At 37.0% G+C, this 25839-nt stretch overlaps 1 protein-coding gene across 1 annotated transcript in view; it reads left to right on the top strand.

Annotated features, from left to right (window-relative positions):
• Window positions 1-25839, top strand: part of LOC109059450 (collagen alpha-1(XXIII) chain) — an 86781-nt gene that overhangs the window by 59322 nt on the left and 1620 nt on the right. Inside the window, exons 5-29 of the mRNA XM_042711496.1 lie at window positions 7060-7067; window positions 7757-7783; window positions 10504-10530; window positions 10666-10692; window positions 13024-13113; window positions 13737-13841; window positions 15066-15125; window positions 15866-15982; window positions 18122-18148; window positions 18304-18330; window positions 19075-19128; window positions 19207-19269; window positions 19411-19437; window positions 19527-19592; window positions 19674-19709; window positions 19799-19843; window positions 19918-20007; window positions 20092-20145; window positions 20236-20292; window positions 20414-20440; window positions 20529-20597; window positions 20675-20737; window positions 20837-20863; window positions 20944-20997; window positions 21437-21523. Of these exons, the coding sequence (XP_042567430.1) occupies window positions 7060-7067; window positions 7757-7783; window positions 10504-10530; window positions 10666-10692; window positions 13024-13113; window positions 13737-13841; window positions 15066-15125; window positions 15866-15982; window positions 18122-18148; window positions 18304-18330; window positions 19075-19128; window positions 19207-19269; window positions 19411-19437; window positions 19527-19592; window positions 19674-19709; window positions 19799-19843; window positions 19918-20007; window positions 20092-20145; window positions 20236-20292; window positions 20414-20440; window positions 20529-20597; window positions 20675-20737; window positions 20837-20863; window positions 20944-20997; window positions 21437-21523 (1334 nt within the window). The remainder of the gene's footprint in view (window positions 1-7059; window positions 7068-7756; window positions 7784-10503; window positions 10531-10665; window positions 10693-13023; window positions 13114-13736; window positions 13842-15065; window positions 15126-15865; window positions 15983-18121; window positions 18149-18303; window positions 18331-19074; window positions 19129-19206; window positions 19270-19410; window positions 19438-19526; window positions 19593-19673; window positions 19710-19798; window positions 19844-19917; window positions 20008-20091; window positions 20146-20235; window positions 20293-20413; window positions 20441-20528; window positions 20598-20674; window positions 20738-20836; window positions 20864-20943; window positions 20998-21436; window positions 21524-25839) is intronic.

Genomic DNA, 25839 nt, shown 5'->3' with positions numbered 1-25839 from the left:
CTGGTTCAGGAAACAGTTCTCGTCCTCCGTAAAATGGGCTGTACACATCTAAATATTTGGGTTGAACTGTTCTGGAACTGTGTTGTAAATAGAAATTAACCACTGATTTCTAGTTGTGTCCTCTTTTGAAAGGCAAAACAAAGTAGTTTCGCTTTCACAATTAAACACAGCATCTCCACGACATGGCGCCGACGGCAACAGTGAGAATAATAGTTACGCCTTCTTTCTTTGTGTGAACATTTGGGCGGCATTATGCAAATATTCCAACATCATGACGTAGACATGTGGGGGCATGTGTGAATGAGCCATTTTAGGAGGTGTGGTTGACTCAACTTTTATAAAGAATATCTCCTTGGATTTGAGACTTTAGTCTTTGCAACTTTACAGATCTTTTTTATGCACCAAGAGCTTGTAACACTCCAAAGAGAAAGGAAAAATTTAAATCGCATCATATGACCCCTTTAAAACAGATATTATGTTGCTTCTCTAATTTTACAAGCAAGTATAGCTGAAATTACAGCAAAGCTATTATCTTTATCTTATGTGTATTTGAATTCATCAGATAACGGCTCGATTATAAATCAGGATTTATGTGCAGATTAACATCTTGGAAGGGGGAGCTGGTTATGTACTTAGTGTTTATAGGTCGTGTTTCAGTCACTAGTTCTTATTCATTCTGTTGTCTGTTCTGACAACAGAAACAGTAAAATATATCAATGAAAACAGTTTTATTGAGAATTTAGCTGCATCAAAATACAGTATGTGGTAAATAGTAAATGTACAGCATGTTCAGAAGAAGACTCTTGTGTAAGTAAATTGCTCAGTGCAAATAAGGAGAAACAATGGGAACCTGGAATTGTACTTTTTTATGTGTCTTATTGACATGAACATGTTCTTTGAAAAACATCTATGACCTTTGAAACATGTCTAGTCTTCATGCTCTATGTTAACTAAGGTTTCACTAATAATAAACATACATTTGCATAAGGTATCCATATTTGTCCATGGCCATGTTGATTGGAGTATTAAAAACTTGCAAAGTGTTTATTTAAGGTATATTTAGAACTCAAGACAATCATGTGATTAATCGCGATTAAATATTTTAATCGATTGAAAGCACTTATTTATATATATATACACACACACACACATACAGTATATACACAGTCATCTGCATTCTCCCCCATATTCTTATGTGTATATATATATATATATATATATAAATATATATATATATATACACTGGGTGAACTTGGGTTAATTAAGCCTTTACATTATTTCTAGTGTGATTAATTCCTGTGTATTTTGATGGTAAAATTCACGTTTAAAGGGATACTCCATCCCAAAATGAAAATGTTGTCATTATTCATTTACCCCCATGTCGTTCCAAACCCATAAAAGCTTCGTTCGTCTTCGGAAAAAAGTTTAAGATATTTTGGATGAAAACAGGGAGGCTTGAGTGTACAAAAAGTATTCTCGATGCTTCATAACGTTACGGTTGAATCACTGATGGCAGATGGACTATTCTGACGATTCTTTTTATACTTTCCTGGACCTTGACACTGTTATTTATTTGGCAGTCTATGGGACAGTCTCAAGCCTACCGGTTTTCTTCCAAAATATCTTAAATTGTGTTCTGAAGACGAACTAAGCTTTTCCGGGTTCGGAACGACATGGGGGTAAGTGATTAATGACAATTTTTTTATTTTGCGGTGGAGTAACCCTTTAAGTGCGTTACTGTGTTTATTTTTAAGAGAGGTCACCTATATTTATAACTTGCAGTATGCAAGTCTGGGTAAGCAAAATCATTTGTTTTGATTGATTTGTAAATGTAATGGTCCCACCCCCTCTGAACATGACTTTGAACATGGCATTGCTGTTGGTGCCACATGGGCTGATCTGAGTAAGAAGATTGGGAAAATGTTGCCTGGTGTGATGAGTCATGATTTCTGCTGTGACATTTGAATGGCAGAGTCAGAATTTGGTGTAAACAACATGAAAGCATGGATCCATCCTGTCTTGTATAAACAGTTCAGGCTAGTGCTTGTGTTGTAATGGTGTGGGGCAGTGGTTCTCAAACCTGTCCTGGAGTACCCACTGCCCTGCACATTTTGTATGTCTCCCTCATCTATCACACCTTATTCAACTCATCAGCTCATTAGTGGAGTCTGTAAGACCTGAAGTAGGTGTTTCAGGAGACATACAAAACATGCAGTGCTGGGGGTACGTCATGGAGAGGTTTGAGAACCCCTGGTGTGGAGGATATGTTCTTGTCAGACTTTGGGCCCCTTAGTACCAAACGGAGCATTATTTAAATGCCACAGCCTACCTGAGTATGCCCTTAACTTTCTGACCATTTTGTATGACCACGGTATATTGTGATGGCTACTTCGAGTAACAAGTCGCAAAGCTCAAATCATCCCAAACTGGTTTCTTGAACATGAGTCACCAAATCTCAATGGAATGGAAGATTTACATCATGGATGTGCAGCTGACAAATCTGCAGCAACTGTGGGATGCTATCATGCCAATATTAGCAAAAATCTCTGAGGAATGTTTCCAGGACCTTGCTAAATCTATGCCACAAAGAATTAAGGAGGTTCTGAAGGCAAAAGGTGATCCAACCTGGTATACCTAGTTGGTGTGTGTATATTGTTATTAGGCTGAAGAAACAAACAAATATGGATCCTTATATAATATAATATTAATTAATATGTCATCTTAACTATTTTTTTATCCTATTTATCAAATCTATTTTAATAATATTATCACACATTATTATAAGTAGTAGTAGTAATATTGTTACATGCTACTTGTTAAGCTAAATAACTAGCTTGCTTAATTTTTGCTGGGCTAGTTATCTACTTGATAGCTATTTCATAAACAAGACTGGTTATATATCTAAGTATAAGAAAAACAGCTTCCTAAAGTTCTTTCCTTCTGGGAGGTCATGAAGTCATGAACATATAATAATGTTTAGTGAATTTATTTGTTTTGAGGAGGTGGTTTTATGATGATGTTTTTTGTTGTTTGAAAATGTATTGTGCAGCTGTGATTACTGACATTTCTGGTCAATTAAACCGCTTTTACAATCTCTCAGATGTGGATATAAAGTGGATTGTTTTGTATCTGGAAACCTTCTGCGTAACGTAATGGCCCATTTCTGATGAATTATTGGGTGGGTGGTGGCAGTAAATAAGGGAGATGTTTTTTGTTTTGTTTTTCTGCTATGGGGCCACTGCTCTGGTGGTCCACTTCATTCGGTGACAGGTTCACTATCCTCATCTTCAGTTTTACTGTCATATTTATGTATATTATCATGCAAGATGAATACTAATGGACCAAATTCATCATATCATGCTCGGCACGCAGAGACTGGAAGTGATCTCAAAGCAGATATGATTTGCTAACTGCATGAGAACAAGAATGGACCCCATGTATGCTATATATATACACAGATTTTCAAACACATTACATTGTCAGACGAGAAGAATGGTGTCTTTGTTCTGTGTGTGATGACTTTGGCTGGTTGATGGGAGGACTGACAACCTCCAAAACACACAGCCTGGTGTCCATAAAAAGCTGCTCTCCTGCTGCAGGGCTTTGGGTGACCTAGACTTGACACAGTGGGAATCTGCTTTCCTCTATTCACCATGACAGAGATGGATCAAATGGCCGTGTGACTGAAAGAACTCTTATCACCACGGCCATTTGTAGGAGTTATCGCTTGTTAACTTGGCTCTCTGATCCTGTGCAGGGAAGATCTGGATCCTCCCAGCGCCGCTTGTGTCTCCAGATCCATTCGGTGTCCCATTCAACTCCTACTATCAAATCCCTCAGGCAGCAAAGCGGAGAGATATGCCAATGACTGTTTTGTGCATTATGTTCAATGTGCTGATCAAGAGCTAGGGAAGCTGTGCGGCACAGGAAATAACAACCCAGATGTCTACTTTTGATGCTTTTGACACTCTATAAAGGGTTACTGCAGGAGCTTGAACTGCTGCATTTTCCATCGAGAGCATGATTCGGCATTGTGTATACCGCATGATTTTGTATAGCTGAAGTGACTTGCCATTAAATCAAAACTGATCATGGTAGATTTCAGAGCACCGCATAAATGAGAATAACTTATTTCACAAGAATGCTCTTTTGGTCTCCAGCATCGTTCCCACATTACTGGAATGTTTTGGATTTCTGTCTTTCCTGAATTCATTAAGGATTTCCCTAGATTCATAGACTGTTGAATCTATTTAGACGGCACCAAATAAGCATCGTTAAACATGTATTTTTGCAGAGTTTGAAACATTTTGGCATTCTAATTGCAAAATATCTATGTTAAAGCAGAGCTATGTGCAAAGCTCAACTAGAACTATTCTTTTTACAACTAAGAAGACTTAAAGGGGTTCCCTGTTTTTTTTTTCTTCTAGGCTTGATTTTGTTTTTGTTGTGTTTATGGGGTGCAGTCTAACATGTATTAATGCTTTGTTAAAAACAAAAAATAATGCATTATTTTTCACTTAATTTACCTTTATTCCACACCGCTCTGTCCCTTCTCTGAGATACGCGCTAATCATTTCCTGCTTTTATGAAGCCCCTCCCTCAGAAATAGGTGATGGGCTCTGATTGGTTAGCTAGCCCAGTGTGTTGTGTTTGGCTAAACTGTCCCGCCCCTCACCTATGCAGCATGTACTCCAGTTGTATTGTAAACAACGGCGTCGTTAATATCGCTTATCAGTTTGAGCCCGATTGAGAAGCAGAGGATATTATGGAAGAGGATCTTGCAGAACCTGTGCAAGCACAGCTTTTAATGGTAGGCCTATGTTTTTTGTAAGTTGCTGTCTCATACTTTTAGATACACTGTTGCTTGTAAATGCAACTGCTTATGTTAGCTTTTAATATACAGTTTTATCCTGATTAAAGCTTTAATACAGTATAGCATACAGTATGCACCCATGTTTAACGCTTCTCATAGCTACAGTATGTGAAACTAAGTGTACAATTGAACAGTTCATTGCTGGAGCTGAACTGAGAGAGAGAGAGAGAGAGAGAGAGAGAGAGAGATGTAGAGCGTGTGCAGAGGGGACACGAGGAACAGTATTAAGAACCACTGCTTTAGAACATTGATTTTGAAACTTGTGAATCCATTAGAATCATTAGAAGACAGAATCGTAATTCATATATGAATAGATTTTTAGGTGCACCTCTAGTTTTCGCTTCCTCTTCTCTAAAGCAGCGCAGCATGACCTTTCCTCCTTTGCTGCCTTTTCCCAAGGGCGGGGTTTATCTGGGTTTGTTACTATATATATAAATTATTATATATTAAAACTATGAAACAAACACTATGAAAACATAATTAGAAATTGCAAATAGCGAAAAACATCTGTTTGATGCTTCTAAGACCCGCAAGTCATTCTCAAAATTTTGACAAAACCTCATCTATGTTAACTAGTTTGACAACTTTACCTTGCTGGCATTTGAATCAGCTGAATTCAAAACAATAATGCTCAGTAGGCATAGTATATAATATTCAATATGATTAAGTCAAAAAAGCAAACAAATCATGGTCCCATTTTATATTAGGTGTCTTTAAATACTATGTACTTAATAAAATAATGAATTGTTAGGTACAAATGTATCTATTGTGTTATATATTTTGCTGACTTGTGTACTTACATTATCCCAAATGTGTCCATAGTGTCACTGTGTCGCCTGCCATTGACGTCATAACCCATTTCCGGTTTTGTATTGTAGAAAACATATGGAAACACCACAGATGCTTTAATATGTTGTGCATTTTAATAGACCGGTGACGACTGCACAGAGTAGCATTATAACAGAACTTTCAAATGTATCTAGTATGATAAAACAGCGCTGATGTTTTCCCCTACATACTCACGACCAAAAGGAGCGGAAGCGGTCGACTGTGGCGTAATAAAAGCTCCGCTGCTTTCGAGCCGTGTGTCACGCTTATTTCACTTTGACGTGTTTCGTACTGGTTCTGCTTCTTTGTTTTTCGTTAATTGTTTATTAGTTGTTCAGTGGACATGATTTCTGCCCGAGTCCTATCAGATTTCGTCGTCTGTTTGTATGGGGACGACAACTCCCATGATTCCACACTCAGCCACAGCATCATCAAACTACGCCTTTATTTCTTTGTTTGTTTTGAATATGCGCCCTCTAGCGACGAAAAATTACAAATTCTCTAATTTTCAAAGCTAAATTTTCATGATCTTTCAGAAATCATTCATATATTGATATGGTGTTCAAGAAACATCTATTATTATTATCAGTGTTAAAAACAGATGTGCTGCATAATGTTTTTGTGCAAAACATGATAAATGGGGATTCTTTGATGAATAGAAAGTTCAAAAGAACATTATTTATTTGAAATAGAAACTTTTCTAATATTATGAATGCCTTTATTGTCACTCACTTTTGATCAGTTTCTGATATAACATTATGACTCACAATAAAGACATTTATAATTCTTATATATATAATATATTATATATATATATATATATATATATATATATATATGTGTGTGTGTGTGCGTGTGTGTGTGTGTGTGTGTTTGCAGCAGGGCGAGTAAAAATCTGAAGTGCTGATCTTTTCAAATACCTAATGTTAAGCCTTGCACTTCTGGTTTTTCTTTCCTATTGGCGCTGCTCAGAGGTGTTCCACCTATCCATTGTCTTTAATCACACACAGACTTTTGCCAAATCTGGAGTTGTTCAAAAGTGGAAAAGAAACAATGGTCCATTTTTATCTTTGCTGCCGTCCTTTGATTGATCAATATTATGAGCCAAAGCCAGGTTTCTTCTTGTGCAGATACTGGAACATTGTGTTCGTATGTACACACTGACCTCATCGATTCTGGCATCTAAACAGACATGCATGAACATGGTTTTAATTCCTTAAGTTGACAGAAATGAGACAGCATATTAATCATTGTATAATTTATTATTATATCATTAATGTTTTGCACATGATTGCTCTTCAGTGCAACAAATATTTGTTACTGTTACATACAACTGTTTGTTTTTCTTTGTGTTTCAGGAATTCCAGTAAGTACTTTGTTATCACTGAGGCTTTAATTCAGAACAAATGTGAGTTGGTCTGGATGTGGGCAGATACAGCATGGCATGCTGTGTTGGCTTTGCAACCTTGATATAGACTGCAAAATGAGGTGAGATAAGATGAAATGGAGAATATATGCTCCAGGAGACAGTTTCTGAATTGATCACACTCCATTTTTCACTGTCTGGCATACATCCTGACCGCCTGTATCATAATAATCAGGCATGCCTTTTAAAAAATCCAACAGCTGATTCAAATCTCTTCGTGCCTTCACAAAGAATGTATAGTAAACATGCTGAAGAGTATGTGTACAGTCCTCCTTATAGCAACAATGCAGCAGCACAAGGGCTTTTATTGCTGTTGTTGCGTCACATTTCTCAGCAGAAAGCCACAATAATAAAGGAGAAGACTGTGTAAACATGCATGGTTGCCCCAAACACGTTCCATTTTTATGAGCTGTTTGTCACATAAGCTGTGTTTATGTATTGCGAATGGACTATTGAAGACAATGGCAACAATGCTGTATGGAACACTTTAATAAAGTTCATTCTTGTGTATATTTGTGGGGATTGGGATGTAAAAAAACTTTTTTATTTATTTATTTTTTTTAATTCAGATATGATGGGTTTTTATGTTTTTAATATACTGTTTCTTTTTCTTCATTAAAACCTAACAGGGCACTCCAGGACGAGATGGCTACCCGGTAATTGTCACTCCAGTTATACACTCACTGATCAACTGATCACATCTGCTTTAACCACAAGCTCACAGAGGACTTGGGGTCTCATGTAGACCTCAGCTTACAGGCAATGTTAAGTGTCATAGTGCGCCACCTGCTGGACATATTAAAAATATTGCTAAAAAACCTGCTGGTGCCATTTGGGTTGGGTTTAAACTACCAGATGAGACCTTGGGTGTGTTTCCTAAAAGTATCTTTAGCCAGCTATGGTTGCAATTTCTGTCGTTACCAAGATAGTTTAATGATTTGCCATCTCCTGAATCCATAGTTCCAACCATAGGCCGGAAATTCGGGGGGGGGGGGGGGGGGGTGGGGGGGGGGGGGGGGGGGGGGGGGGGGGGGGGGGGGTTGTGGGGGTCCTGAGGGTCGCCATCTGAGGGTTGTCCCCCCTAAAAATATGATTAAAAACCATACCGTGTATTGTAAATGACATTTTATACTTTAAATAACTTTGTAAGTAGTACAAAGTGCTCACAGTGCTTTGGTCCAAGTGGAAAGCCCAAAGCCCAAATTGGGCTACTTTAACACTGTTGACGCTGGTTTTTCATGTTTGCGGGTTGAAGCAACCTCAATAACGAATGCAAATTTTACCAGACGAACCTGGCTGAAAAAAATTGTATTTTATCCCTGAAACGTGGATTTTTTTATTAATTTTTTTACCGGGGAACCCCCCCTCAAAAAGCGATTGGGCTAGTTTTGAGCAACAGGGCGGGTTTTGTTGCAAAAACCTGGCAACCCTGCATCACCTACTCACACCTACTCAACTACTTTCAATAGTTGTGGAAATCCAAGGCTATCAAGGCTATTTTATTTACTTTAACATCGAATGAAGTGATTATTTTCTCTTTAATACAGATGATGCCAATGTATTTTTCAATGAGTCCACTATGTTAGCAATAATAATGTTACTTGCTTGATGGATAATAATGTCTAATTTGGCACGGTCTCCCTGCTGCACTAATAGTAGTTACAAATTTCCTTACAAGTACAGTTTTAGCTGTGTTAATTTTGTCCCCTTCAAAAAGTGCTCCTTATAAAAATTGAGACTAGCTAGTTTGTTTCTCCAACACTGAATTGTACTACGGTGGTTAATTTAGCAAGTTACATCTTTGTATGGGAAACACACTCCAGATCTCTTATTCCTTTAAAATCAAGCTTGTCTTTTACTTTGTGCTTAAATTTTGAGTAAATCAAGTGTTAAACTGGTTGTGATGGGGTTAAACAGTTCAAAATACATCAATATAATTTTTTTCATATGGTACTGTATATATAATGGAACTGATAATTGTGCGCATATATAATGTATTACACAGGCATACAATCCATCTGTATGCATAACCTACCTATTAAACATGAACCTCAGAAAGATTAGTTCAATTTATCAGTATTAGATAAGCTAATTTAATCACATCAAATCTTCTTATTTCAATAAATGTTATTTCCATTATTATAAAAAAAAAAGTTATTCTCAAATATTTTAACCTCTACACCTACAAAACTCTTACAGAACAGAAAGTTATTGTTCTTTCCAATAGCTTGGCTTTTAAAAGAGGCATTAGTTGCATGAAGCCTCCCTGACAGGCCATCGCGATCCAGATGCGATCAGTTGCATGCGTTGGCAGCCTCCGCTCCGCATAAAGATCAACTGGGAAATACAGCCCTGTGTGAAGTCTTTCCAAGCATAACAAGAGAGCTGCTCCAAATTGAACTGTGTGCTGGACTGAACCACATGTGGCCCTTACCGGATTTCCAACTGCACTCAGAACTATCACCACAAAAGTCATCCATTTCTTCTTCATTATGCTGAATAGACTGACATGTGCAACATGCTCTCTTGTCACTTGTCCGTTGTGAAAGTACAAGCTCACATTACCAGACCAAGACAGACAGCTCTATTGTCTGCATTTCCTGATTCAGAATAAAGACATGTTGATCAGAATAAAGACATGCAAGTCAGAGAATGATCGGAAATCTCTCTTTATCCCTATATTTGTTTTTAGTTTAATTTTACATCATGTATACAACATTATATTGACACAATGTTTTAATAGATGTTGCATTTAGATCTACATCACTTTCACATTTATCATGACCTTTTGGTTTTTCAGTCAGAAAGCAATCACATTTTGTTAAGTATGTTGTATTAACAGGTCAGAGACTCAAAGTTCAGTGCCATGGACAGCGACTTCCTGTCCTTTAGTCTGAGCTTACTGAAGCCAGTGATGATGGGTCCCACTAATTATTATTACAAAAATATAATATTTTTAGAATCCATCAAAGCTAAACTGTATGGTATTGGTTTTATTGTGAACGATTAATCCATGCATGTCACTTTTTTCACCTCATAATGTTTAATAAAAATTTAATAACGTCACTTCCAGACACATGACAGACTTCTCTCTGGTGTTGTATGCCGTTCATCTCTAGTTATTAAGTCTGCTTAAACGCCGCCCCTTTCTTAAAATCGACTGCAAGCTTGCATTTAGATCTGCCTCCATCCAATCAACATCCGATGTATAGGACCAAGTCCCTGTCCTGCTTTATTTAAATAGCCATTTTACTCAGATGCCTATAGGGAAGAAATTATCAAAATAGAAAATTAAAATCTAATGTAAAAGTCCATGATTGCCCTGAAATAACCATAACAACTCATCTGAGACTTTTTCTGTCTCTTTCTCTCTCAGGGTCCAATGGGTATGGATGGTAAACCTGTAAGTACAACATCATTGAGTTGTAAGTACTGTTCTGTTTATGTTTATGTATGTGTGTTTTTTGTTTGGATGTAAGTAAATGATCATTGGTTTGCAAAAAATGAAATAATAATAATAATAATTTCTCTCTTATAGGGACCTCCAGGTCCAAATGGCAGTCAGGTAGTTTTTTTTTTTTTCATAATTTTAAGCTGAAAGCAGCTGTATTATTGTGTGTTGTGTAATGCTGGAAAGTAGTGTTTAGATCTAATTCCTCAGGTTAGTCCAGGGGCCAGCTGAAGCATAGTTGTGATAAAAAATGAGTTACAATTTACACACTACTAAATATTAAACTTAGCTAAATGTAACCCTACGTAATTACCCTACGTAATGCAGAGGTCTTGTGACTTATTAAGGTTTTGGCTTAAGAACAAATGGTACAATCAAAATTAAATGGAAACTTTTTGTTCCAAACCAGTATTTAATATTTTTTTTGTTCTTTGGAAGTATGTTATAATTTGGGGAAATTGACTTAATATGTATAAAAAAATATATATATATATATCATATGAGATTATTGTAGTAATCATTTGAGAATAAAGTCTTAGCAATATGAGATTAAAGTCATAATTTTTGAAGCTAAAGTCATAATATTTTGAGAATAAAGGCATAACATTATGATATCATGTCGTAGTATGAGGATAAAGTAAAAAAAAAGTCATAGCGATACAAGATTAAAGTCATATTTTGAGAATTGTGTGCATTTCGCTATACTTTTTTAAACTTTGTTTTATATTAATATTGAGATATTATATTATTGGGTGGCTGGCCCACCACAAAAAATGAATGCATTTGAAGACGTGAAATATTATTTCCAAGCATACTGTCCCTGTGAGTATATTCAAATCAGTTGCCAGGAATTTCTCCCAGTGCTCCCAATCCGGGCCATTTGTATGTGCAATGTAGGCTATACTCTCAAAATATTATAACTTTAATCTTGTAATTTAGAATTTATTCTCTAAATATTTTTACTTTATTCTCGTAATTGACATTCTAAAAATATTTTGATTTTATTCTTGTATTGTTTTGACTTCATTCTCATAGTTTTAACTTTATTCTCAAAATATTATGACTTTATTCTCGTAATCTTGTTATTTGTTTTATTTACCTGGCACTAAAAAACTGTTGAAACATGAAGATAAGTATATGATGAGAGAATTAAAATTTTTGGGTGGAGTATCCCTTTAAGTACAGAGTTTACTAACAGTTACTGAGAACCCAATTCTCCGCCTTACTTTCTAAATTATACTTGTATATTTGTTTACATGGGGGAGGCCAGCAGGGCCTCAGTGACACTGTGTGAGAGAAATTAAGTGGTTGATGCCTCTTTTAAAACCCATTCGAAGGGTAAACATGGGAGCAATTAATTGCTCAGAACTGCACACAAGTCTGGTGAGGCACATCAGTGAAACACCAACAGTTTTTGCCAATCACGTCAATTTTGTCAAAGTTTAGATTAAAATGTTTATAATGAGGATGGATTTTTTGTTTGTTTTATTGGTAGAAGTGTTAGGTTGATTTGTTTGAGTGTTTACTTTTGGGGATTTTAGAGAGGGGTGTGTTTTTGACTGGGCATACATGAAGAAGAAGATCCGCATAAACGAAAAGAGAGATGCACATCTCAACCTAATGTAAATGTTCTCCATCTGTGTGTTGGAATGAGTATCATCTTCTGTAGCTTCTCCATCACAATCAAAGCATCAGAGGATAAAATCAAGTGATTTGTCCACTGCCGTCATTGTTGAGTCCAACAATAACACCCTCTAATCTATTAAATCTATTCAATCTCCAATCCATTTAAAAATATAAACAGTGACAAAAACTCTTCCAAGATTTCTGCTGTACCTTTTTGTAACTACCCATAAATCCATGTGTTGATCTCAATTCAACATGAACAGCACTTGGGACAAGACTCTCACGTTTAACATATTTTGAAAAATACCACAACACCACTGCAGTGCTTTCTATGATGAAGCTCACACTTATGAAACAGCACACAAAATTACAGTGTTTGAAGAGTTGCAGTGAAAACTACACCACAGAGTACGATGGAACTGTGATAATCAGAATGTGTCTTGTTGTTTTTGCGGTCTTCAGCGAAGTTTCCTGCACAGACCACTGTGCTGAATAAAACCAGAATAATATAATCCGTTCCCTCAAACCAGCTGTCCACTCGTTCAAAATTGTATGAAGGAATCTTTGCTGTCATCAGGAATGGAATGTCATAACATTGTTTTATTTTTACTTTTCTGTATCGTTCTTTTCATATTTTGTGATGTATTGGTTTTCATTTACTCAATCATTCATTCAAACACTCAGATTCAACCACTAAAACATCTGCCAGTCATTTCTGAGGGTGTAAGAGGTGTGACTTGTGGTTTGCAATGGAAATAGTCTGCGTAGTTAAGAACAATTTTTAATCTGTCACTTTGAATCTTTCTCTTCTTTTGCCAGGGAATGCCGGGACCAAAAGGAGATAAGGTATATTCACCCCACAATATATTCCTGCATGATAAATGTGCAATTTATGGAGCCATCAAGGCATAACAATGATAGTTTTGCTCTAATTGAAGCATGTCGAGCTTGTTACTCCATGAGATTCAAATAAACGCATTCATAAGTAAGAGCTAATTTTTGGTGTCTTCAAAGGGTGATGATTGAGGAGTGTGTGCAATTTTTGGTGTCATAAAAGTATAATATCATACTCAGTCTCTACAGAAGTCTTTTTGCCCTGGTTGCCCTGATCTGAGGATGCCGCTTGAACTCCAAGTCAATTAAAGCCATTTCCTCCCAGATGGCAGGGCTTGCCTGCTAGCAGTTTTACATTAGGGTGTTAACAGAGGTAAAATCTGTTAAACTAATTCAAATTACAACCTCAATGTGGTATCCATCACTGTACCCCTGCGTCCACCAAGCCTGTTTTCTTCTCATCCACGGAGAAAAACTGTGAGCCTTGACAAATCAGGAATTTGCCGGTGAAGATTGCACCACTTTTCTATCTATTTCTACTTGAACTATCATTTAAATCATTTGGCTCTCTATGCTTCTTTTCCACCATACCTCATGACCATTCAGCACAATTAGAAACATGTGCTTTGGCTGCTCTCTTTCTTTATGTTAAGAACATGTGTTGTATGCGCTACACTGTTTTTGCTTTATGCCATCAGTCTAACAGTAGAAAAATGAACCAAATCATTGAGAGTGCTGACATGAGCAGACAGGAAAAGGAAAACAGCCTCTCCCATGGGCTGTGTTCCTCTTTTTGTGTGGATGTAAGAGCAAAATTAGTGCTTTTTCAACTGCAGTTAGCAGGAGGAGTATGACCCCTTGGAATCCATTAAAGCTCTCATGGGACAAGGACCCCTTGACCTGGAAGTCGATTAAAGCCATGTTTCCTTCCAGATGGCAAGACTTGGGTTTGTAGTGCAGGTGGATAGTTGACCTTATGCTTACTCCTGACTTGTGACTTTTGCCCTTTGCTGAGACAGAGAAGAAGCAGATAGGACTCACAAAGTAGTCTTTGTGGCATCTGAGGCAGCTGAGAAGAATGTTCTGCAAAGATGTATGCAGGGTTGTGTGCTTTACAGAACTGAATAGAGAATGCTGTTTAAATTCCAGTTTGGTTCCTGAATTTGAATTTATGTAGCAAACAGGATGCAGAATTGCAATTTAGATTTGAATGTGATATGAGCTAATGAGCTAATAAAATTACATTTAATTGAATTTCAAATTTTGTCAAGAGGAACTTTGCATGTTGACTTGATAAAGCCTTGTTTAAATTTCTGGAGAAAACAATTTCAAAAAGTCTTGAAGTTTGAAAGTTTATAGTCCTTAGAGATAGACAGATCATAGAGGTCACATCATAGATACTAAACACCCAGAATACTCCTAAAAGCCATCTAGCAACCACCCAGAACACAAGAGCAACAAACTAAAAACTGCATGGCAATATCTTGGGAGTCATGAAGACACTGTAGCATTATGGTGGAAAGTTGTACATGGGCAAGCACCCGTTTTCTGCTGACTCGGTAGAAATCTTGTTTAGCCATGCTGTTGTTGTTCACTACAGCATTTCAGTACAGTTCCTGCAGAGTAAGTATTTGTGCACAAACACAAAAAGGCCCTTGACAATCTGTGAGAAAGAAAAATCATGAAAAAGTTTCTCATGGGAAAAAGTAACCTTTCTTTGTGAATCCATTGCAGACCTATCTAACCGCAACTCTAAACATAAACCTCATTGCCATGTGCTCCCATTGAAAGTTAATCATATCCAGAAGGTGTATTTGGGCTTGGTTTCTTAAAACAGAAGAATAGCCAGAATATCTCTCACAGGATTCAATTTCAAGCTAAAGCTCAGTTCTGCACAAGTACAATATAAGATGTCATCACCCTCCAGTATATGTATCGTAACAGTGTCATTCTCCGAATCATCTCCTCTTTCTCAATTATGTCATTTCCTGCCTCCGTTTTTTTCTAAATGACCTCTGACCTCCCAGGGACCACCGGCCTACACTGCCTCTGCAGGCCTGCTCAGTAATCAGATTCTCACGGTTAAGGTTTGTCCTTCCCAGGATCATCCCTCATCCCTTGTTCATGTTCACAAACATTTGTGCCTTTATACCTTACTTTATTTCACTTCTACTTTGTTCCCACAACCCTATACGCTGAGGGAAGATGGTGCAGGCTGAATAGCTGTTTCTCCGGTTGTGATTGCTGGCATCCCTGCTTTCTTTCTTTTTCACTCTGTCCATCATTCTCATTATCTTTCCTCTGCTGTCAGATGGTTTTCCCTCGCTATGAGCATGGCTTTCTCCCGGCTACAGTTGACCACCATACTTTTCACAGGCACCTTCTAAAGGTAGAGCTGGACTTGTGCATGAATGCCTTGTTTCTTTTCTCATTTTATCCATTTCTTCTGTGTCCTTGGCCTCAATTAGCTCATCTGGCAGTTTACAATGTTGTGTTGCATGCCTGTTTTGAATTTCAAAGAGAGGATAATTGTTGTGTTTATTGACAAAGGAGACGAAAACATGTTTGCCAGACCACAGCAAATAATCAAGCCAAAATAACGTTTTGCCTTTTTTAGCTGTTAAAGTGTCTCACATTGTTAATTGAGAATTGTTTTTGGAACAGACATTTCTTCATAGATAGCTGGTCCTTGAAGCTTTGGCCCCATAAGTATTTTAGCATTTGCCACAACCAAACTTACAGTGTCAGTATATCAGTGTTTATATAAGACAAAATGAATATGAAACATGGTATGTATATCAAATACTTGTTCTCTCTTTGTCTGTAGGGTGATCAAGGTCAGGCTGGGCCCCCAGGTCCCCCAGGACCTCCAGGAACACCTGGTCCCAGAGGGCCTCCAGGAAACACAGGCAGAGATGGGCCGCAGGGCCACCCAGGAGAACCAGTGAGACACTCTATTTCTGTCTCACATGGTCTCTTGTGCCTGTGTCTGTACTGAGCTCACTCATTCTACAGCTGTTGTGACTCATATATGTGTCACACTGTGCTGAAGACCCCGTTCAGAAGACCAGGTGCAGCTTCTCACTGAGCTGAACCCTGTGTTGGGTTCAGACATACTGCATTTGCTTCTACATTTGCGTTCTTGGCAGATGCTCTCATATTACAGTGACTTGGTTTTAAAAATCCATAGACTGTTTAAGACAGGTAGCTGTAGAATACATTACAAGTCGTCCCCTTGGAATTATAAGGTTCTATCTGCATTCCGAGTAGTTTTGAGATATGGAGCTTCAAAGTGTAGATAGAACCTTATTGTTTTTTAAATAAAAAGTCCCATAATGTACACAACATTAAAAAAATCTATCACATAATGTAAATACGTTGACACAGAATAAGAATATGTGAATAACTCAATTTTGACAAAAATGTCAGATAGAACCTTATAATTCCAAGGGGACGAAGTGTATTGAGTAGGGTTTTAGTGCATTTTTTTGTGGTTGCTGTTGTGTTCTTGGTGATTTCTAGGGTGAAAAGGCAGTGAAACACCAAGTCAATGGTCAGCTGTCAGCTAATGCTGACCCTATTTTTGCATGTGTTCTGCACTGCTAGCACTAGTAGGACCACCATCAGCAGCTCTTCAGCTGTTTGAGCATGTTGAATTGGTGAGACCGACCACTCTGATTGGCTGTGCAGCTTAGCAAACCTAAAAAAAAAAAAAAAAACCTAAAGTGACGAAAACAAGCAAACAACAAAGACACACACAAGGCCCTTCTAATTTTACATCATCCTATCTGAGCATTCCAGCACTGAAATGTTTTCATAATGACATGGCCATCTAGTTCTTTGCTGTCAGCTTGGTGTCACAGCCCCAAGTTTCTTTAATATTACCCAGTCAAGGCCTCCTTAAAATCTTCAACTTTGAAAAGCTTTAACAATATAGGTTTATAGTTGTTTCATCTTCCATCACCTCAAAATAATAAGAAGCCTCAACATGCTGTTCACAGTAATGCATTATACCAGGTGTCAAACTCAATTCTTGAAGGGCTGGAGCCCTGCAGAGTTTTGTTCCAACCCTGCTCCAACACACATATCATGTAGTTTTCAAATAAGCCTGAAGGACTTGATTAGTTGGATTAGTTGTGTTTAATTAGGGTTGAATCTAAAGTCTGCAGGGCTTCAGCCCTCCAGGAATTGAGTTGGACACCCCTGCATTATACAGTACAACAGTCTGAGGTGGGATACTTAGTGTTTGAACTTGTAGCTCCAGAGTATGTAACTATGATGGTTTATGCATTTGTAGTAAATTCCCAATGTTTTCCTTAGCCAGTTTATCTCAACATATGTTATGCACTTTATTTCCTTTTCAGACTACCATCTGAACCAAACAAAGAATGGTGCAATGATGAAGGGCAAAAAATCTCACCCTGCTGTCTCCCTCATATTGGGAGCAGATGTTCTGGGGTCAAGAAGCTCAAAGGCCATTTCCTGTTATTGTATCCCAAATTGTGTTTATATATGCCTAAATGAAACCACCTCATTAGGCCTGATGCCGTGCCTTTGTCCTTCTCAGAAGTGCTGTGGAACATGACAAACAGACACGGCACTGGGGAATAGCAAGGCAGTAGATGTTTCTGTTGATTGTCTGCAGGAATACACAAAGATGTACAAATTAGTTTGATTTTAGGCAAGTGTTATGCAATATTTCTTCAGTGTCGAATCTGTAGATGGCTTGAATACATCCTTGGAAGCTTACAGGACGTCTGCCAGAACATTCTGAAATAGATGTTTAAAAGGCCATTGTGTGGTTGTTTACTGTCGTTTTGGTGTATTCTAAAGTTACACTCCCATAAGCTGAATGACTTCATCTGTGTTAAGAGAACCTCTGTCACTTTAAGGCGGCCATCTGTATCAAATAATTTAGATACATTTGGATAATTTTGATAGATTTGATTGAAAATAAAAAAAAGATTAGATTTAAGTAGTTATACTATACATCATAGATCTAAAAAGGTATAGCATTTAGTGGACAGTCAACAACATGTTCCTTTAAATATAACTCAAATGTTATGTTTGTTCTAAATAACAGGGTCCTGCTGGAAAAGATGGAAATGAGGTATGAACCCCGACTTTTTATATGAACTCATATTTTGTTATTGATCTACAACTTAATGAACTTAATGTAATTTAAAGTAATACTGCTTAAATTAGATTGACTTATGTAATATCTTAATTACATACTGGTTTATTTAATGTACATTTTCCCTACAGGGACCAAGAGGGCCACCTGGCTTGCAGGTAATACAGTATACGTGTGTGCCTACAAACATATGTGAATCACATACAGTGGTCCCTTAAGTATTTGGACTCTTCAGCCAAAAAGAAAAATGCATGAATGTTGCATTAATATCAAATAATCAAAACAACAAAATATCAAATCAAGTGGAAAATAGTACAATTAAATGCTTAAAGCAAAACACAAAATAGAAGTTACTTTCAAATACTAAAATGATAGATACTGTATGTCATTCAAAAATAAGAAAAATATATTTGGACCCTGTTAATCATTATTGGAAAATTGGTACCAGTTTGATAAAATAAGTTTAAATAAGTAAATAAATAAAAATAAATAAATGATCAAACTGACGTCATCAGAGAAGCAATGCCATTCCAGAGTGGAAACAGATTTTAAAATTTTGATTAAAGATTACCAAGACACAGGGGTGTGTTTAGAGTTTTGGGGGCCATAAGCAAGTGGTGTTTGTGGGGCCCCCTCGGTAGAAATTGCATTCCAGGTCCCCACGCTATTGCACACACTACTGCCAAAACAACAACATTTTTTTTTTCCTGGGGATTTACTTAACAGATTAATTATTAACCTCAAGACTAGCAATGTGCGCTAAAAATGTTCGACATTTTGATGTTTGGATTTAAGCATTCAGAATTGTCCAAATACTGTATATACATGAATATTCACTACTATTTATTTTTCATTGCACAATATTTGCAAACAAAATTAATATCCATTGTTTTCTCATTAAGGGTATGAATGGTGTCAATGGCATACCTGGCCCACATGGCCCTGCAGGGCAAAAGGTTTGATTTTCACTCCCTTTTTCTGTTTTCATACACACAAAGACAACCTTAATTTTAATGCAGTTTTTTGGCATATAGGGGGATAAGGGTGCTCCAGGTACTGAGGGGAAGAGGGGAACTGATGGATCCCCTGGCATGAAGGTAAGCTGTCTGTTGAGAAGCTGGTAATTATAATAAGAGGGAGTTATAGTGTTTAAGAGATGTAGTTGCATTCAGGTCAGTTTAATGAGTAGGTGCACATACTAAAACAATACAATATTCCTGATTCCTTATGGTGAAAAGGGAGATGTTGGAGATCCAGGACCCCAGGTGAATATTTAACAAAGTATTTTCTTCATTACATATTTCTTTTTGAACATCTTAGATGCTTGACAGTCATTTCCATCTGTCTCTCTCAGGGAGAGAAAGGAGCCACTGGTTTCATAGAAAATGATGACCTGGCTGTTAGATTAAAAACTCTACAGGTACATTTCAGTTAGAAAATTAGACCCTTCTGTTATCTCCAATAATTACTCTTTGTATTGATATTTTCTTTGTACCAACAGGGGCCTCCAGGACCTCCAGGAGAGCAAGGGCCAAAAGTGAGTTATACATTTTCATTGAACCGCATTGTCATACACCAGTGACTATTGCTGGGACACTGTAACATTCAAATATGTCTTTGTAACAGGGAGAAATGGGCATGCCTGGAGCACCCGGACCTGAAGGAAAGCAGGTTTGTTCATACACAGTCTGATTATACTTAGTTATACAAATATACTGCAATAAATAGCTTGATGTCTCATCCAGGGCCAGAAGGGAGAGAGAGGTGATGCAGGAGAGCCTGGAGCAGCAGGAGCAAAAGGGGAAAAGGGGGACATTGGGCTAACGGGGCCTTCAGTGAGTATTATCAACAATCAACATGTCATGTTTACGGCAACCTTGTAGGATCATTATATATGTTGATTTGTTGTGGCATTTTAGGGGGAAGCAGGGCACAAGGGAGATAAAGGAGACTCTAGGCTTGAGGACAGTCTGGTGAGTTTAAAAAAAAAAAAACAATTATATGATGATTCTATGTAATCCAGATGTTACTTAATTGGATTAATCTTGATCACTCTCTTGTAGGCCCAGATTATCTCTATGCCTGGCCCACCAGGGCCACCTGGACCCCCTGGGCCTGCCGTACGGAATAGTTTAATACTTCCTAACTTAATTTTTGATAAGATAAAAAAGAAGTTTAGAAGAGTGTTGTCAAGGAAAGCAAAGCATACTAAACTTATTTTTTCCATTTAATTTCTTTCAGGGTTATCATGGAATACCTGGACCCAAGGTGAGACTCCGAAGCACTGTTGAAATGTCTTGTTCATGGGAAATGAAATATTTAACATAAATCTAACATAAGTTTAAATGTAACGCAGGGAGAGCCTGGTGAGTCAGTTAAAGGAGAAAAGGGCGACGCTGGAGAGAAAGGTCCACCTGGGCAGCGGGTAAGTTTTGCTACAAAAACAAATATGCAGAAACCACATCAAGACTGGGTAGATACAATTCTGCTACTTGTGCTTAGGGTCTTCAAGGCTTTCCAGGGTCTAATGGCTTGGTAGGCCTGCCAGGTGCAAAAGGTGAAAAGGTCAGTGTTTTGTACCTAAAAAAGACAAGTTAACAAGGAGATAAAATTACTAAAAATAACCTGTTACTGTTTCTTTTGCCATTGTGTTTTGTTTTCAAGGGGAAACAAGGTGAACCAGGTTTAGATGTAAGTAATCATTATGCTGTTAGTTATGTACTGTAAGTATATGAAGCCATTTCTTACTGAACATGGCTCTCCTGTGATAGGGTTTCCCAGGGCTTCAAGGAGAAAAGGGGGACAGAGGAGACAAAGGGGAGAAGGTTAATGATTTTTTTTTTTTTTCATTTCCAGTGATTACTTTTTGTATGCATTTAATAAGGCTTATTACATGGCTCTGTGGAATAGTTTTGTACACTGCAATGGATTATAAGATAACTAACATACTGGTAAGATTTTAGAACAGTTTTGTCTTAAATCATTATCTTTTATTGCCATAATTATTAATATGGTGAAATGTTGTGTAATAAGTGGTATGACTGCATCATTTCCCTTAAATGTCTGTCTAGTTTGAACTTGCCGCTTGCTCGCAACTGCTGTGTTTGCAGAAGCTTTGAGTTTAAATTATTTTGTGTCTAATTATTTACTTATGTGTCAAGTAGGCGTGTAATAAACAGGACAATGACCAGCTTGATTCAAATTAGTTTCCTTTTTAAGCATACTGAACCTTTCCACTGTGCTCTTCTTTACTTCTACATGCAGGGTGACAGAGGTTCAATAGGAAAAAAAGGTCTGAAAGGACAGAAGGGAGAGCAGGGACCTCCAGGGCTTGATCAGCCTTGTCCTGTGGTATGTCATGAAACCATGTGAATGTTGTTGCAGTGTTCTTTTTTTTTTTTAATCCCTTTAGTGCAAGTGTATGGCAAAGTCAGCTCCATGTGCATGTATTGAAAGAATTTACTACAATTAAAATTTGACATGGATGGGTTTTACTGACAGGACTTCAGTGGGTTTAGAGAACATGGTGGGGAGGCAGGGGCTCCATCAGATGCCCCCTGCCTTTTGGTACAGTATTTTATGTGTGTGCCCACATCATTTTGATGTTTCCATCCTGGTGCTTGGGGTTCCGTTGTCCACAACCATGAGATCTGACTCTCAGGATGGCTTGGCATAGACCAGAGTTTTTATTCCTTATCACAAGTGTTTTTATTATTTTTATAAATGCAAAGTTTTGCCCCATACACAAATGAATTCTAACTTGAGACATGCAAAACTGCATATTTTCAAAATTGACAATGTTAAGGAAGCATCTCGTCAACCAGACACCATTGTAAGAGGATATTCTCATAACATTGACTTTATTTTTTATTCAAACATTACAATTTTATTCTCAAGTGTTTTTAAAATACTTGAGAATAACCAAGAAAGAGGCTACCACAAGTGGTGCTGGAGTTATTTTTCTTTTCCCCACACCTTGTTGGTTTCGTGAAGTTGCAGACCTAAATCCTGAATTATGACATATAAATATATAAATACTAATTATATTAATTGTACTCATCATAGGGCTGTCACTAATGATTATTTTGGTAATCGAGTTATCATTTGATTATTCTGATGATTAACTGAATAATTGGTTAATTTTTGTGGTAATAAAAATAGACCTAAGTGAACAATAGACTTTAAAATGACTTAAAATACATAATAGAAGAAATAATAATTGGATTAAATAAAATATCAAAAGCAAGTAATCACATTGTTTTATTGAACAAAACAGTTGAAATACATAATGTAATAAACAATATAACAATATAATCATAACTTATGTACATTATGTATTTTATCAAATGCCTGCAGAGGGCACCAATGGCCTGACGATTGTTTTTAAACTTTACAGCAATCTAATCCTGGTTTAACATTAACTAAACAATATAATTCAAATGTCCACTTAATCTGTATTATTTGGCCACTTCTTTATGATATAAATGCTACAGGGCACTGCCATTTCTTGAAAGAACATGTGGACATCAAAACATGCAAACTCATATTGAGGGTTTAAACTTTTATTTTGAAGTCGTAATGAACATTTAGCATTTAGCATATATGGAAAGATGATGTATTCTCCTGTGTTGGCGGAAGTTTGTAAATTATTTACCTTATAAATCTGAATGGTGCACATTGTTCCCAGATGAACATTAAACAATTAACTCAGACTCACAGTAGGGCTGTCACAATTCCTCAATTCCATTAGTGACGCGACATACAGCCAAGTATGGTGACCCATACTCAAACTTCGTGCTCTGCATTTAACCCATCCAAAGTGCACACACACAGCAGTGAACACACACACACACCGTGAACACACATCCGGAGCAGTGGAGAGCCATTTATGCTGCAGCGCCCGGGGAGCAGTTGGGGGTTCGGTGCTTTGCTGAAAGGCACCTCAGTCGTGGTATTGCCGGCCCGAGACTCAAATCTACAACCTTAGGGTTAGGATTCAAACTCTCTAACCGTTAGGCCACGACTTCCCACGTCTTTAGAGTATTCGATTTAAAAAAAAAAAAAAAAATGCCTCGATTGTTTTTTCACATGTGGAGTCCGGCAAAATACCGAAAGTGGGGTATTCCACAAACAAGAATCCATGAAATGAATTATTAGACAGTTTTCCAAGGCTGCATGATATATTAAAAATTATAATAAACCATAATGCTATTGTGAATTCACAAACGTGCCGATTCAATTAAATAAATATATGCAGTCCAGGTTTAATATATGTATGGAGCCAAATCAACCTCAAAAATAATACAAAACAAAATTCATAAATACACAGCACAATTTACATTTACAAAAGCCGATTTTGTAAACTCCAAACATAATTCATAAATTCATAAATATAATATATATATATATATATATAAGCATATATATATATATATATATATATATATATATATTCTCTCACACAAATGTGAGCGCATATATTTATTTCACTGAATCACAGCCATTGTGAATTCACAATAGCACTGTTTTATTATGATTTTTAAATGGTTTTAATATTTTGTACGGCCTTAGAAAATATCTTATACTGCTTTTCATGGATTCTCATCCATAGAATGCGCCACTTCCGCAATTATGCTGGTTAAACGACAGGGGCAAAATGCAGTCAAGGATTTTTTATAATCTAGTACTCTAATTTATTCAAGGAATCGTGACAGCCCTAAACAACAATTCAAATTACCTTAATCTCACCCCTTTGTCCTAAATATTAAAGAAAAAAGAATTAAATCAAAATAGATTTTTCTACAGAATTCCTAAGAGGCCGTGGATTTTTTCTTCTTTCTTTCTTGTTTTCTCGTGATCACAACTTAATTTTTTTGTGATCTTGAAATAACAAAATTTTTTATTTTTTTTTTTGTTATCTTGACATAACCAAAGTTGTTCTCCAAGTTACACAAATGCTCCAGAAGGTGGCAGTTTAGAACTGTCTTGGCCCGGATTGTACAGATTTGGGCCAGAGTGAAGACCTTACTTCTTCATGATCGCTATCATTTGTGCAGTATTGTGTTTTAGAGATTTGGGAATGATTGATTAATTTTTTTTATCTTGATCTGTATCTTTTATGTTTTTTTTTTTACTTTCATGACTAATCAGTTTCACTACCGCGTTCAATGTAACATTACTACATAAAACATAAAACTATTGTTGATGACACTGCACACTCACCGGCCACTTTATTAGGTACACCTATTCAATTGCTTTGTAGCACAAATTGCTGATCAGCCAATCACATGGCAGCAATTCAATTCATTTAGGCATCTAGATGTAGTGAAGACAACTTGCTGAAGTTCAAACCGATCATCAGAATGGGGAAGAAAGGGGATTTAAGTGACTTTGAACGTGGAATGGCTGTTGGTGCCAGATGGGCTGGTCTGAGTATTTCAAAAACTGCTGATCTACTGGGATTTTCATGCACAGCCATCTCTTGAGGTTTACAAAGAATGGTCCGAAAAAGAGAAAATATCCAGTGAGCAGCAGTTGTGTGGATGAAAATGCCTTGTTGAGAGTCAGAATTTGGCGTAAAGAACATGAAAGCATGGATCCATCCTGCCTTTTCTCAACAGTTCAGGCTGGTGGTGGTGGTGTAATGGTGTGGGGGATATTTTCTTGGCACACTTTAGGCCCCTTAGTACCAATTAAGCATTGTTTAAATGCCCACAGCCTACCTGAGTATTGTTGCTGACCATGTCCATCCATTTATGACTACAGTGTACCCATCTTCTGATGGCTACTTCCAGCAGGATAATGCACCATGTCACAAAGCTCAAATCATCTCTGCCTGGTTTCTTGAACATGACAATGAGTTTACTTTACTCAAATGGCCTCCCAAGTCACCAGATCTAAATCCAATAGTGCAGCTTTGGGATGTGGTGGAACAGGAGATTCATATTCATGAATGTGCAGCCAACAAATCTGCAGCAACTGCGTGATGCTATCATGTCAATATGGACCAAAATCTCTGTGGAATGTTTCCAACACCTTGTTGAATCTATGCCACGAAGAATTAAGGCAGTTCTGAAGGCAAAAGGGGGTCCAACCCAGTACTAGTAAGGTGTACCTAATAAAGTGGCCAGTGAGTGTATAGTATGCTGTTTGCATCTGTCTTTATTTGTGCATCTTTGAAGTACCTGATTTTTAGTTACAGTAATAAGCGAATATTATGGTGTTTATTAAGAACATGCTTCAACAGCGTACTTTGTTGTGTATTTGTAATGTGCATCTTTGTTTTTATTTTTAATCTATTTTTAATTATTAAATCTATATTGATAAGAACTGTAATTTAAGAATGTGTATAATTTAATTCAGTGAGTAGCCTATATTTATTTATTTATTTACTGTAGATGTTGTTATTAAGTGAAGCAAACTTTTTGCTGAAATATTCACAACATATTAATGTGCACGGTTTATCTGTTGATCAGATGCATGAATTTACGTTCATTACTAAAATAACAGTAGACTCCCAGTGCATTGTTTTAGAATCAACGATCAATGTAAAACGGAAAAAAAAAAAAATGTTGTGATGGTCGTGATAACGAGAAAACAACTTTTATTATGTTGAGATCATGAAAAAGTTAAGTAGTGAGCACAAGAAAACAAGAAAGAAAAAATAA

Source organism: Cyprinus carpio, chromosome A21, assembly GCF_018340385.1.
Source record: "Cyprinus carpio isolate SPL01 chromosome A21, ASM1834038v1, whole genome shotgun sequence".
In the NCBI taxonomy this organism is placed as follows: Eukaryota; Metazoa; Chordata; class Actinopteri; order Cypriniformes; family Cyprinidae; genus Cyprinus; species Cyprinus carpio.
The sequence above is the reverse complement of the archived record's forward strand: the minus strand, read 5'-3'. Positions and strand labels throughout refer to the sequence as shown.